The 15,804-nt window shown below is 33.3% G+C and overlaps 1 protein-coding gene across 1 annotated transcript in view; it reads right to left on the bottom strand.

Moving 5' to 3' along the window:
- Positions 1-15,804, bottom strand: part of Adam9 (ADAM metallopeptidase domain 9) — a 90,811-nt gene that overhangs the window by 9,977 nt on the left and 65,030 nt on the right. The window contains exons 16-18 of the mRNA XM_076853825.1: positions 14,108-14,291; positions 3,851-3,931; positions 3,485-3,590 (exon numbers count right to left, since the gene is read on the bottom strand). Of these exons, the coding sequence (XP_076709940.1) occupies positions 3,485-3,590; positions 3,851-3,931; positions 14,108-14,291 (371 nt within the window). The remainder of the gene's footprint in view (positions 1-3,484; positions 3,591-3,850; positions 3,932-14,107; positions 14,292-15,804) is intronic.

Consider the following 15,804-nt stretch of genomic DNA (forward strand, 5'->3'; position numbering starts at 1 on the left):
ATCTTACTTTTCATGACTTCTAGATTTTAAATTTCATTACATCTTTTCACAATTCACTAGTTAATATTAATTTTATCTGTTCTGTGTTCTTTGAAGACACAAAATAGTAGATATGAAAAGAAGTGTTAAGTTCTGAAATTTTCCTTACAATTCTCCCTATATGAAAAATTTCTGTTAAATGTTGCACAAAACCATGTTAACAATATTTATCCCAATTAAAAACCAAAATATTAAAAAATCAAAGCAAGCCTGATATATAATTTATGCTTATTAACTAGGAAAATTTAAGTTAAGGCATACAATACTGGCAAGACTATGTTGATATTAATACCTTCACGCTGTTAGTGGCAACACAGAGGTATCATTCATTTGGAATTTTTATTAAAACTTGTAAAAAGGATTAGATCCTTCAATCAAATAATTCCATTGCTGGTAATTTATGTTTCAACTGGAAAAATGCATATGCCTTAAGATGTATACAAAAATGTTAACAGTGCATATCAAAAACTCAGAAACAATCTAAATATCAAATATTTAGAAACAGCTACAGTAAGTTACAGAACATCTATTCACTGGAATATATATCCATTTAAATCCATAATTCTGACCTCCACATCTAGCCAAGATACAATCAGGGACTAGATTTTTCAACCAAACTAAACAGTTAAACATCCAGACAAATATATGAAACAACAGTTTTCAAGACATTAGATATCAGGCAATGAAGAAAAATGATCCCTAAGAGACAGAAAAAAAATGAACTTTACATTGCACCAGTTTACTGCCTAGAAAAAGTTAACGAGCATTATGAGGTTATGGGCACCCAAACAAAGGCCAGTGAGGAAGACACAGAGCTGGTGCTCTGGAGAGGCCAAGGAAGGTGCAGTCCACTGGGGCAACACACCAGAGGGAAACAAGCCACACAGAGAGAACTTGAAAGACCCACAGAAGGTTTCCCGCAAATATGCAGTTGCCTACTGATCAATAAAGGAAAAGGACCACATGAAAGGATTTGTGTGAACAATCACACAGGACTAGGAAGATTGCTTGTATCTATGATTCACATCAGAAAACCTCCTAATTAATGTTACACTGAGTAGAATAAACTGAAGGGTTTTTGCCTTGGTAATGGGGCAAAATCAGCCCTAGACTAAATGCTACTCCAATCTTGATTAACTGAGCTTAAAAGTAAGATCCAGATGGATCAAGCTATGTCCAAGTAACTGAAGTGAAACTGGAACAAAGTTCATCAGTAGAAATTCAAAAAATCCAGTCTACAAGACAAATTCTCAATTTTTGGACTCCACTAAAATATTATAAGCCATGCAAAGAAGCAGGAAAATATGATGCAAACTAAAGGGGAAAACCATTCAAAAGAGTCTGAGAAATATTATATATGACAAAATTAACAGATATGGGTTTCAGAAGTTATTAAAATGGTAATTTTATTCCATTTGTTCAGAAACCTAAAGATTAATCACATCCAGGATCATGAATATATAAAAAAATAAAGCTTTTGGAAATAAAAGTTACAATGCTTAAGAAATACACCAGATAGAATTAATGGTAAACCTTACAGAAGAAGAGTGAACCAAGAAGAGCAAAAGAAATTAATCAAAACTAGAAAATAGAGAGTAATAAAAAAAAAAAAATCAGTAGCAGATCAGTGACATGTGAAAGAACTCCAAGTAGCAGATCCACATGAAAGTGGAGTCTGAAGGAGAGAAGAGAAAGAGAAAGACAGAAAATATGTGTGAAAAAATAACTGCCAAAACTTTTCCAAATTTTAAGAAAACTCTAAAAGCAGAGATCCAAAAATCTCAGCAAATCCCAAGACATATTATAATAAATAACTAAAAACCATAGATAAAGAGAAAATCCTATAAGTAACCAGAAGGAGGGATGCGGGGGTGGGGGCGTGGGGGGGGACATCACACACTGAAGCACTGCACACACATACATAAAAGGATAACAGCAGATTTCCCAGGAAAAGCATGCAAGTCAGGAGACAATGTGGTACTCTTTTACAAGTATAAGGGAAGAAGGTGCTATCATTCTAGTATTCTTCACCCAGTTAAATTATCATTCAAGGTGGGGGGAGCCTTTTTCAGACATGTGAAAGGTGAAATTATTTATCTCTGGTAGATCTACACTATGAGAAAAATAAAAAGAAGTCGTCCAAAAAGAAATTAAATGATACCAGATAGAAATCCAAATTTACACAAAGAAATGAAAAGCACCAGAAATGGTAACTATATGGGCACTTGTCATTATATAAGATAATAAAATGCCCATCTACTAAGATCAAGTGAAGCGAATGACGTAGCTATCATGATGTAGTGTTAGACTGCTATTGACCTTCTGACAAGGTCAGAGGGGGCTTTTCTGCGCCAGGGGACCCTGGATCATTAAAACCATGGGATTTTTCAGACTATAGCTGACCAAGAATAACTGAAACCATGGAATTTAAAACCATGGACAAAGAAGGACTATTGAAACCATTCTGAGAATCGTTTTGTCAATTTCTTAAAAAATTACAGTAAGGCTGGGGTTATGGCTCAGTGGTAGAGCACTTGCCTAGCTCCTGTGAGGCACTGGGTTCACTCCTCAGCACCACATAAAAAAACAAACAAATAAATAAATAAAGTTATAAAAATAAAAAGTTGAGTATACACCTACTATAAGAGCCAGACATTCTACCTAATATTTACCCAAGAGAAAGAAAGTGCATGTTTTCATTAGAAAGACACTATAAGTAAGGATCTCATACTCCATTAGAAAACAAAAATAAGTAAAAAAGTAATTACTATAGTAGTGATCATGCTAAATTCAGTACTAGGAGAGCAAAGAGAAGGGGCAGATTAATTCAGATATAGGTAGTTATGAAAAACTTCCATCAGGGAATAAGGTATAAACTGAAGCCTGAGCATCCATTGCCAGTTCCAACAATGTGAAAATAAAATGATTTGAAAGCTCATCAGTAAAAAAGAGTAACCTATTAGAGGAGTCAAATAAATCACAGTTTATCTTGGGCATAGAGAAATGAGACTGGAAAGGTAAGCTAGGGGAAAATCATGCAGGAGTAAGTCATGTTAAGGATTTATGGACTTCAGTATTTGTGATAGCAACATAAAAGCACTGAATTATAGGCAAGACACTGACATAACCAAACTGAATTCTTAAAGAAAAATACTAAAACTCTATAAGGTAGTATGGACCACAGATAATGGGGAGCAAGGTGGTAAACAGGTAATCCAGATAAGAGGTTATTCTATAAGTCCAGGAAAGAAATTGAAAAAAATGGAGAAGAACCAACCAAACAAACAAACAAAAAACCCTAGAAGCCTGTGCAAAGAATTTAGGGGAGCAAAATCAAAACCATTTAATGTACAGCTGATACAGTAAGTGAGGGAAAGTTACAAGGATAACCGATTTATGACTCAATCCCCTGGGAGAATGCACTAATTTCTTCAATATTACTTACCATTGTACGTAGGTCCACTGTCCACGCTTCCTCCGTATCCTCTAGTCTCACAATTTGGGGGAGCCCAGCCATCTTCACAGTGACAATTCTTATTGCTATTACATACCTTCAAAACAATCAAAATACCACTTTTGTTAATTGTGAATGTTGCTCTGTATTATCAACTCTAGAATGAAAACCATGAGAGAGGGCTAAATTCATAAACTCATAAAACTCTCTTTTTAAGAATGAAAAGTTTCCTCAGTATCAACAAATTTATCATCATCTTAAAATCAAGAAATCTTGGGAATTCTCATGTCATAACCTTATGGGAAATTCTCATTGTCAGCTCTACTTTTATAAACAAATCAAGAGAACATTACTTACCCCATGTCCATGACACTTTTCCTGAACATCACAGTCATAATTCAGAACAGAAGCATTCACACATTGGAAGTTCCTACAGATCTAAGTGAGGGGGAAAAAAAGAACTAAGTAAAGAAAAATTGAATACTTCTTTATTAAAAGAAGCACCCAGAAAAAAAACTGGGTGCAAATTATTTCATTTAAAAGTTCTTTCCAAATTGTCAAGCAATGGTTAATTCCAGTATTATTATATTTTTGAAAATGTAGAAAAATAGAGAAATTAACTATTTAACAGAATTAATGATCAAAAAAGACAAAAATGATAAGGTCAAACACAAAGAAAAAACTTTATTCTATGAATATAAATGTGCCAGGAAAATATATGCAAATGAATTTTTTTTCAAATCAAAAATGACCAGGGCTAGGGGTGTGGCTCAGTGGTAGCGGTAGAGTGCTTGCTTAGCATGCACAAGGCTCTGAGTTCAAACCCCAACACTGAAAAAAAAAAAAGGGACCAAATAGAGTTGATCTCAGAACAATAAGAAAGATTTAATCTTAGGGAAATCTATTACTATAATACCTCTTATAAACCATTGTTATTACAACAGACATCAAAATAGCAGCTGATAAAATGAGAAGCATTTCAATATTTTCAGTTTTCTCAAATATAAAATGAAATAATACTTTGTTGGCAAAACAAAACCTATCTTCCAACATCATGATTAGTGATGAAATAACAGAGGCATTTCTATGAAAAGCACTATTGAAAATAAATCATTATTATCTTATATGGCTCTGGAAATTCTGGTTCATGCAATGAGGTATGAAACAGAAGACAGTCCTAAATATTGAAAGAGATTTAGAAGTATTACCTCAGAAAAATATTAAAGATCTAAAGGAATCAACTAAAAACTTACTAGAAAATTTTCTCTTTCTAGAAAATAAACATCTTTATGAACGCTGCTCTTTTGTGAGGTTAGAAAAAAAGACAATTTTTAATGTGTGTATGAAATCTTTTGTTTGATTTATCAGAATACACTTTCAATTTTGTACTTTTTTTTCTGCTAAATAGCATAGCATAGTAATCTTTCTAAATAAGGACCAATCTTTTTTAAAAATTGTTGGGAACTATTTTAAAATGTTATTAGGTTACCAACTATACAAGATCAGAATGTTTAAATACACTAGTGAAATAAAAAACAATATAAGAACAAACATACTTTGATACAGGGAAATCTCAACAGTACCTTTACTAAAAAATACGAAGGCTTGAACAGAATTGTACTTAGAGAAATACATTTCCTCCAATTATTTCAGTCAATTTTTAAATAGAAAATATATGTATGTGATTAAAAGTACAAAAAGAACAGAAGATTCTACAATGCAAATTCAGACCTCATCTGTCCTCTAGCAGCCTAGTAATCTTGAAAAAAGATTTAGAAAATACTTTTTTCATGCATCCACAAATATTTTAGAGCAGATATTTACCACCAGTTTCTCTATTGCTTTAAAAGGAGAGTTTCTTTCCCAAAATTGATATTCAGTGCATAGCTAAAGCAGTAAATAAGATCATAGAAATAAGAGAAAATGTGCTAATAACTCCCAAATTTACTTTAAAGAACAGAAAAATTCCAAGTTTTTCACAGAAAAGGATGTTCTGATTAGTAGTGTTTGCCTTGTGAAGTAAAAGGAATCAAACTCGAAAGAATACACTGATAAAGTGCTTAGAAGAGGAGGGCAAGACTATATTTTTATATATATTTATGGTAAAAAGAAACAACAAATTACAGATCACATTTACAACAGATATAACTAACAGACTGTATTCTTTATATATGAAACAACCCAATCAAAAAACCAGAAGACATGAACATAAGCCTCTCAGAATATACCTAATAAAGACATGAAAAAAAATGCTCAAGCAGGGAAATACAAACAATTTTCAGAATGCAAAGAATTTAAAAGACTCATGTTGACAAGAATCTAGGGGAAAATAAGACACCCTCATATTCAGATGATGGAAGGTAAACTGTCTCACTGAAAAGTAAAATGGCAATCTCTATCAAAATTTTACATGTACATAATGATTAATCTTAAAAAAGAATACTTGACATCTATCCAACAGAAGTATTTATAAAAGCAGATTAGATTAAATGCAGAAAAGTATTTAGCACTAAATTGTAAACGATATAAATCTCCATAATATCATTAAATAATTGCTATATCTAAAATGGAATATGGAATAAAGTAGATTTTCCTATAATGACATGAAAGGCCTTTACCCTGTACCACTGAGTAAACACATTTCAGAATATTAAAGTCTAATCTATTTCTATTTTTTTAAAGTGTGTGGGAGTGGTAGAGAGTATAAATATTTCTAAATGCCCAGGGAGGGTGAGGACTGCACAGGTACACAACACAGTGATTACCCTAGAAAATGAGTTTGAAAAGGGGAAAACAAGTGGGACATCATCAGAGTGTCTTTGTTTTTTGTTTTAATACAATATTTTAAAATTTTTTTAATAATTAAAATATGATGTTCCAATTGTTTAATGTTTACCAAAGGAAGAAAGAATTTATATTGGGGCATAGAATAAAATTTAGTTATATTCAGATGCATAAAGCAAAATGTCACTGAGAAGGGCTGGGAAAAAATCTATTAGACAAAGTACAGTAAAAATATCAATTGAAGTAAATTTTAAGACAAAACATTAAAAAAAAGAAGCACTATAAATTAATAAAAGTTATAACCCACAACTAAATTATGATAATCAAGAAACTCTACCTCAGATATAGCATTTAGCACTTCTAGTATAAAAAAAAATCTGTAACTATAAGAGAAAATGAAAACAGAAGTGACTGAGTGACTTTAGTATTCCTTTCTATAAATCTTTAACACTTTAAGAACAATAAATAAGAATGTGATAGATGTGAATATATAATTATCAAACACTACATGTTATAAGCAATAATACACTCATTTCAAATGCACTCAGAATATTCATCAAAAAATGAACCTGGAGTCAACCCATTAACCCTGTGTCTCATTCCAAGCCCAAGCAAATGCCTGATGCCTTTAAAAGCCATATAAATATGCCCAATTTCCAAAACCAAGAGTCAGTGTATTTTCATTAAAATTTGCCTTTGCTTAAGCTAAATTGTGGGTGGGGGGGAAGGCATGTTTTGATGGTTATGATTTTCAAACCAGGTAACCAGCACTTTGCTGTACTACTCCTAACAAAGTTGACACAACACTTGCAACATCACTTCTTTTTTTGCTGTTATTTTGTTTTGTTTTTGGTGCTGGGGATTGAACCCAGGGCCTTATGCATGCAAGAAAGTATTCTACCAACTGAGCTATCTCCCCAGTCCATAACATCACTTCGAAAGAATGCGGTACCAGTTGTCCTCTGCTTTTTCATTTAATATTAAAATATAAATATATGTGTTTGTATATATATACATATACACACACTATTAAAAAACATAAATATGCCACTTTTTTATCCATTCATCTATTGAAGGGGATCTAGGTTAGTTCCATAGTTTAGCTATTGTGAATTGTGCTGCTATAAACATTGATGTGGCTATGTCCCTGTAGTATGCTATTTTTAAGTCCTTTGGTTACAGGCCAAGGAGAGAGATAGCTAGGTCAAATGGTGGTTCCATTCCAAATTTTCCAAGAAATCTCCATACTGCTTTCCATATTGGCCGTACCAATTTGCAGTCCCACCAGCAGTGTATGAGTGTACCTTTTTCCCCACATAAGGAGACTGATTCATATTGGAGTAGGGAGGGGGAGCATGGGAGGAATAGACAAACTCTAGATAGGGCAGAGGGGAAGACGGGGGCATGGGGATAGAAATGATGGTGGAATGTAATGGACAGTATTATCCAAAGTATATGTATGAAGACATGAACTGGTGTGAATATACTTTGTATACAACCAGATATGAAAAAATGTACTCTATATGTATAATATGAATTGTAATGCATTTCGTTGTCATATATAAATTTAAAAAATAATCAAAAAAAGAAAATGCAACAAAACATATATATAATATAATATAATATATGGTTAAAAAACAAATAGTGATGGAGGGTTTATGGCAGAAACAACTCCCTGACCCACTCTTATGTAATCTCTCAGTCAAAGAGTCCAGAGGCAACTGCTATTTCTTGTGATAATTACCTCTCTATTTTAAATTGATATTTTTCTTGATTTGTCTATTTTAGACATCATCAACTTACATCTTTTATGATAAATAAGAATTCAGCTTTCTTACACAAACCCCAATGTTCCTCCTCTACCTTCTCAAAGTAAGTACTGTTTAATATTTACATCCTTAATACTGGGATATAACTGGGTCAATACATAACACCTCTCTATTCATTGAGTAAGTTCAGAACCAGGGGAAAGACCTAGCTATCCCTCTCCTTGGCCTGTAACCAAAGACTAAGAACAGGCAATTAAAGGATCATCTTTCTACCAACATAATATTTAACATGATGTAAGTACCCAGCAAGAATAGGCTTCCTAGTACTGCACCCAGAATTCAACCTATCTGCCCAGTCACAGGTTGCTCTGGAGAACTAAGGCCTCCCCGCAACAGAAACAGAGTCTGCCTTGCTAAGTGTACTGCATGGTTGAGAGAGCACACCAAATGCACCCTCTGCAGGCAGGCAGATCTGAAAGGGGGTGGAGATTGGTGGGGGTTCTTGAGCCACCTGTGCCCAGTGTCTTCTCCTGAACTCACCAATTGGATCAACCACTTTGTCTCCCTTGGAGAGACATGAAGGAGTATCAGACTGAGGCCAGGAATGTTATTTTCATGGAAGTTCTACCACAAGGAAACATGAAAAGTTTAAGCAGAAACACTGTAGATTTCAAAGCTAAGTACTATATTCTATTCCTCATACAGCCTTGTTTTTGATAACAAGTAAAGACTACCTTTCTTCTCAAAAAATGCCCTTTGTTGTAACCTCAGTATCTTCCTTTCAAACAATTTACCGTGTCATTTTCTTTTCAAACTTCCCTTTCTCTAGAAACCTCCCTACAGGGTGATTTTGTTCCAATCTGAATTGATTGCTCTCCTGGCCCTGTACACCACTGTTGTATCTTGAAATTTCTCTTTAACATTATTCAGTTTCCTGGACTATAATTTTTTTCTCTTCCTGTTTTACTTTCTCATTTGCTGGAATATTACTAAAGAAAGTGCCTAAGAAAGAATAAATAAAAGATAAATGTTCTGAGTATTTAAATGTGTGAAATATTTTTATTTTGTCCTCTAACATGATTAATAATTTAACTGTATACAAAATTCTAAGTTGAGAACCTTTCAGAAACATAAAAATATTTCTCCCCTATCTTCCAGAACTCAGTTCTAACCACCTTTCTTTACCTGTGATCTATTTTTTTATTTGTCTTTGCTTCTGTCTCTGGATGTTTTTAGGATTATTCTTCACCAGTACTCTGGAATTTCACAATTGTCCACTTCACCTCTGTGTTCTTTATCTCTAAATTAGAGATTTAAATTAATTGAATTTAAAATTCTTAATTTATCCTCTCAGAATTTCACCTTTTCTTTCACACTTTCCATCTCTAACTTTTGTGCAAGAATTGTCCAACTTCATGCAACAATCCACTTAAAGCCAGTTACAGGTGTATAAAAAACAACTGTGTACTATAGAAAGAACATGGAGACAAGCATCTCCCAGTACAACAAAAATAGTATCTTCTGATGTCCTTCCTAAAATAGACAACTATCTATTGCTGCTTCATTGACAACATATGAGAAGTAAGCTGAGGAGCCAACCTCTCCCTTGTAGACCAAGTCTTCAGTTCCATGCTTCATCCCACACAGCTATAACCAGTACTTCCAAATCATAAATCTGTCAGTTTAGTCAAGCTAAAAGGCAGTGTTCTTGTGCACATCCTCTCTGTGTACATTTTAAGTTGTATGTTCACTACTGTTGAAATATTCTCCATCCTCTGAGTTTTTCAAATGTTCTTAAAATCTTTACTTATTTTGGAGATCTCCTCAATTTCATGCTTTTGAGTTTATCCCTCATTTATTCATTTATCTTTTGGGCAGGCTTGGCAGAGAAGATAAACTAAAATTGCAATCTACCTATTTTTGCAGATTTTCTTCCAATTCATATTTTTACTCTGAACTTTATTTATTTATAATAACTGATTGTGAGTTAATTTTATGTGTCAACTTGAGTAGGTCATGAGGTGCCTAGATATTCAGTCAAACATTATTTTGTATGTTTCTGCAACGGACTTTGGATAATTTTCTAAAAATTCTTTTAGTTGTAGTTAGACACAATACCTCTATTTTATTTATTTGTTTTTATATGGTGCTGAGGATAGAACCCAATGAATGTTTGCATGTGCTAGGCGAGCGCTCTACGGTTGAGCCATGACCCCAGTCCTGATTTTGGACAAATTTAACATTTAAATCAACAAACTGAGTAAAACAGCTCTACCTACCATGGGTGGACCTCATCCAATCCACTGGAAGACCTGAATAGAACCAAAATGCTGGTATCCCCAAATAATAGGAAATTCCTGTGAAATTATGTATATATACCACATTTTCTTTATCCATGAATCTATCTATTAAAGGGCACTAAGGTTGGTTCCATAGCTTAGCTCTTGTGAATTGAGTTGCTATAAACATTGATGTGGCTACATCACTGTAGTATACTGACTTTAAGCCTTCTGGGTATATACCAACGAGTGGGATAACTGGGTCAAATGGTAGTTCCATTCCAAGTTTTCTGAGGAATCTCCAAACTGCTTTCCAGAGTGATTGTATCAACTTGCAGTCCCACCAGCAATGTATGAGTGTACCTTTTTACCCACATCCTTGCCAACATTTATTGTTACTTGCATTCTTGATAACTGCCATTCTGACTAGAGTGAGATGGAATCTCAGTGTAGTTTTAATTCGCATTTCTCTAATTGCTAGAGATGTTGTCATCAGTTCCCTTCTAAGCAGAGGGCTACACAGCCACTGCGTACTCTGCACAGGTCCTAGGGTTACACTGCCTACTTCCCACATCACAACTGGCCTTTCAAGCTGTGCCTTGCAGCCCTTTTCTAGGATCTCTGGATTTTTCATTGCAAGAACAATCCTACCTATCCTGAGGGTGCTGGGAAGATGTGAGATCTGTCTTCCCCTACTACAAGGATAAGGTGTGTGTGCACAGAAGGAAATAAAGCCAAGAGAGAAGCATGGATGGAAGAGGTAGAAAGACCCAGAGGAACGTTATCTGACATTCTCAATCCTAAAGCTCTTTTTCTGATCCTGTGGTTGAAACAATAAATTTCCTTTTATGCTTTAATCTAGTCTTAGCTGCGTTTTTGTGAGATTTAAGGGTACTATCTATGACCACAGAGTAAAATTTTATGTATTCAAAAAAATCATCTAATCTTCCTTCAGAAGTACAAAAATATATTCACTAGGAAATAGAATATAGGAATATATCTATTACCAAACAGTGTCCACTCCAGGAATATAAGATTATAATTTAAAAATTAAAACTATATAAGTCAAACAAATTTTAGATATATATGTCTTATAGAATGTAAAAGTAATGTTAGGAAATTCATTGATATAATCCAGCATACATCAATAGATCAGAGGAAAATCCTGATTATTTCACTAGCTATCAAAAAAATTCTTATAAAATTTTAAATCTATTCTTTTATTTTTTCATTCTTACTAATTAGGATGAAAAAGATATTCCATTTAAATAATAAATACTTTCTGCCTTAAGGCACCAAAGTCACATATAATCTTGGAAGCTTAAGTGCATTTTCAGTTAAGTCAGGGACACCATCATCATAATTATTTAAAATTATCTAAAAATTCTATCATTGCAGTTCAATGAGAAAAAATAATTGAAACTGTAAATATCTGAAAGGAAAGAGCTTTTTTTTTTTTCATTTACAGATGATTACTGTTTAACCTAGAAACGTTAATGTAATCAACAACAAAAATACCTGACACTAAGTACATGGCTGCTAACAAAATAAACATATACAAATGAATGTTTCTTAGAATAGCAATAACAACAAGTCAAAAATATTAAACAAAATAACTTTTCTTAAAAGTGAAAACTGATTAGAAAATGAATAAATCAGAAAACCAATGGGAGGAAGGGAGCCTAGTCCTAAAATGGAAATGAAAACATCAAATATGTAGGAATAAAACCCAATGAAAAAAATGAATGGACTTTATGACTAAATCTTTAAAAGAAGACCCCCCAAAATGGAGAGACATACCATATTCTTCTATGGGAGACTCAATTATGTAAGATGTCACTTTTCCCCATAACAAATGCATAAATTTAATGTCATCCCAACCAAAATTCCAAAGCACCTTTTTTATTTTTTGCACCTTGATAAAATGATCTCAAGTTCATCTGAAATGATAAATAAATGAAAATAGCCAAGAAACTATGAAAAAAGAATGAGGAGCAACTGTACTATTTTGCATATTAAAAATTCTTATAAAACTACTCAAAGTAAAACAAGGCAGCCAACACACATGAGTAGTCAGACAAACCAAAGAACATGATGTAAAAAACAGAAACTGAACCCAAATGAACTAAAAATGTAATAAGTAATTCAAACAGCATTTCAAATTTAAAAAGAGATTAGAATCAAGGTTGTTAAGGTAAATGATAAACCATTCTGGGGAAAAAAATACTTGGAATAGCATTAATTTCTCTATAAATAAATGAAAAAGAATGCATGTCAACCTCAAACAAAAATGAAAAAGACAAGTATTAAAATAACAAAACAGTTGAGAAAATACAAGAGAATAACAACCTTACAATATACTGAGAAAAGTCTATCAAAATATTAAAATAGGTAAATAAAGTTGGAAACCATAAAAGAAAGGAATAGTAGATTTGAGTAAATAAAAATTTAAACATGGCAAAAAGTTCTAAAATAAATAGAAGCCAGCAGTAAACTGGAGGGGTATATGAATATATCATTACATTTTACATAGTTAAATTTCTTCAAAATTATTAAGAAGCCAATTTTTAAGTAGTTGAAGAATATCAGCAGGCAAATCACAAAAGTATAAATACATTTATACAAATGAAAAAATTCAGCATCACCAATAAGAAGAAAGAGTAAAAGAAAAGAAAATCATCACTGAAAGCTTTAAAATAATAACTGCTAACCTTGACTAAGGGATGGAAAATTTAAAATGCTTATAACATAATTGAATGGAAGATAATAAAAACTTTTCCAAATAGAAATGTGGCAAAACCATATCTAAAACCTTAAAAGTGTGCACACCATTATAGCAGTTTAACTTAGAAAACAATCAAGAATGTTTTGAAGTTTTTATTTCTAAAGCTGTAGCATTATTTATAATAGCTACAGCAGGCAAGTTTATAGCAAGAGTAGGTACAAAATCATGTGAGTCTTTTTCTAAGAAGTGAAAAACAGAATTGGAAATAGAAACAGTAGAAACTGAGGTAATCAGAGGGTCCACCCATCTGTCTTTATAACAGGCTACATAATTAGATAGCTATGTTCTCTCAATCACACTCCCTCCACCTCACCTTTCCCCTCCAGCTACACTCCTCCATGTGAGTTGGTTTCTTCATCTCATTTAACATTCCTACTCCCTCCTCTCTATTATTATGGCTGAAGCTTGCCACAGCCCTTCTAGCCCAAGTCCTACTTCATGACATCTCTCAAAAACTTCTTCCAGCGTCTGCCCTACCCTTAACTTTCTTAATAACATTTTTTAAAGGAATTTGGCACAGGTCATTTTCTCATATAGATGCACTAAGTCATGAGCTGGATAACTGGGCTCATAAAACCCAAACAGTAGAGTCAGCATAACAAGGAACATGAGCAGGGCAAGCACTATGACATTTCTGGTACGGAGGCACATGCCACTCACACATACATACACTCACATTCTGGAAATCACCTAAGTGTCCCAATAATAGAAAAAATGGCTAATAAATAATAGCATATCAATAGAGAGGGGAAATATGTACAGTATATTGCCAAGTTAAAAATATTAGTTATAAGACCCCAGTGAAGAAATATGGATAGTAAAATTATAGATGTTCTCAATTTTCTTCTTGGTGGCTTTGGATTTTGTAACATTTCTACAATAAATATAGATTTCTTTTATAATCATAAAAGAGCAGGCACTTTGTATAATAGTTTTTACTTTGTATAATAGTTTTTTAAAAATATTTTATTTTATAAACAGAAAATATTTTGATTACCTTTCCAGTATCACATTTTGTGCCTTCATTCACCATCCCTGGATCTGGAACATCTGATCCTAACTGGAAATCCACGCCCCAACATTTGGTGCCTCGACTAGGTGTTTGAATAATGGCAGGCACGATTCCAAATACAGGCATCTCTTGTACATTCTCACACTGAAGCTTTCCACACAAAGCATTTCTACAAAGTAAGAAAAAAAAAAAAAAGGAAACTTAAAATGCATCCACTGTACAAACAAAAGATAATTACATATTTGTATGAAGCCAGAATTTGCTATTTGGCTGAAGGAAATCTCAACAGAGGAAGCATATAAGAGCAAGAAATGAAAAGCAACTATCTTTTAAAAAGGAAGAGAAAAGATAAATGGAAGCTAAGATGCAAATTATTAGGGTAACAAATGGTGCTAACACTCCTTTTCCCACTCCTAATCCCTCTTCATTGTCTATCTAGTGTTCAAAAGAGTCTAACTAGTAAGGATGTTTACAAAATGTGACACAGTGAGGGAGGAAATTCTAAAAAAGGACTCCACCCCTCTTTGCCTGGCTGACTCCTAACTTCTTTTTTAAAAAATATTTATTTTTTTAGTTTTAGGTGGACACAATAACTTAATTTTATTTTTTATGTGGTGCTGAGAATCAAACCCAGTGCCTCACGCATGCTAGGCAAGCACACTACCACTTGAGCCACATCCCCAGCCCTGACTCCTAGCTTCTTAAAGATTCAATCCTTAATTTACTAACTTATTAATTTATTGACTTGATATTCAAAATCTATGAAGTTTTCCCTGGCTACCATTCACATTTAAAGGTTGTATAAGATAAATGTCCTTCCTATATACATTATATCTTGCATATTTCTAATATCAACTTTTATGACCCAGCATTGAAAATTCCTATTTTAACTGTCATTTGACCTAAGCACCTATCCTATTCTTGAATCTTTTCCATGATATTATTGCCAAGTCATCATAGGACATTTTTCCCAATATTTCTAACTCACAACCTTCTGTAACTTCCCTCATTTTAGCTATTATGCACATTCTTACTCACTGAGTGAAAAATCTTTCTCCTACTATCCCTTCTCCATTGATTCCAGATCTTTCATAGGAGACCACACAAATATCTTCTTCTTTCAGGAGGTAGCTAATTGTGGACAATAGCTCCTAAATGCTTACTGCACAAGGGAAATATCCTACTATTACTTTTCATGTAACAAGGAACAAGGAAGTTCCCTTCTAATATGTTTCAGTTTGCCTCACTGCCTTTTTTTTTTTTTTTTTTTTTTTTTGAGATAGGTCTCACTAAGTTGATTAGGGTCTCACTAAGTTTCTGAGGCTTGCTCTGAACCTCCAATCCTCCTACCTCAGCCTCTCCAGCTGCTGGGATTCTAGGGTGCACTATAGTACCCGCCTGTCTTACTGCCTCTTGAAAGAATGGAACTTCACTTTTAGCTTGACAAGCAAAGAAAATGGAGCGCTCTTTCATTTTATTCCAGATACTACATTTCCATTAAGCCTAAGATTATAGCAGCTTTTCCAGAATTTTTATTCCATTATTAATTCCCTTGAATTTTTTTCCCTTTTATCAAAAAGACTCCTATTTAATTTTTATCATATGCTGCTATTCCCTATGTTCCCTCTGTTCTGCAATAAGAATTAATGATTTTGTCCCAACTTTACATTTATTCTATGTTG

The sequence above is a fragment of the Callospermophilus lateralis genome, chromosome 4 (genome assembly GCF_048772815.1).
Source record: "Callospermophilus lateralis isolate mCalLat2 chromosome 4, mCalLat2.hap1, whole genome shotgun sequence".
NCBI classification, from domain to species: Eukaryota; Metazoa; Chordata; class Mammalia; order Rodentia; family Sciuridae; genus Callospermophilus; species Callospermophilus lateralis.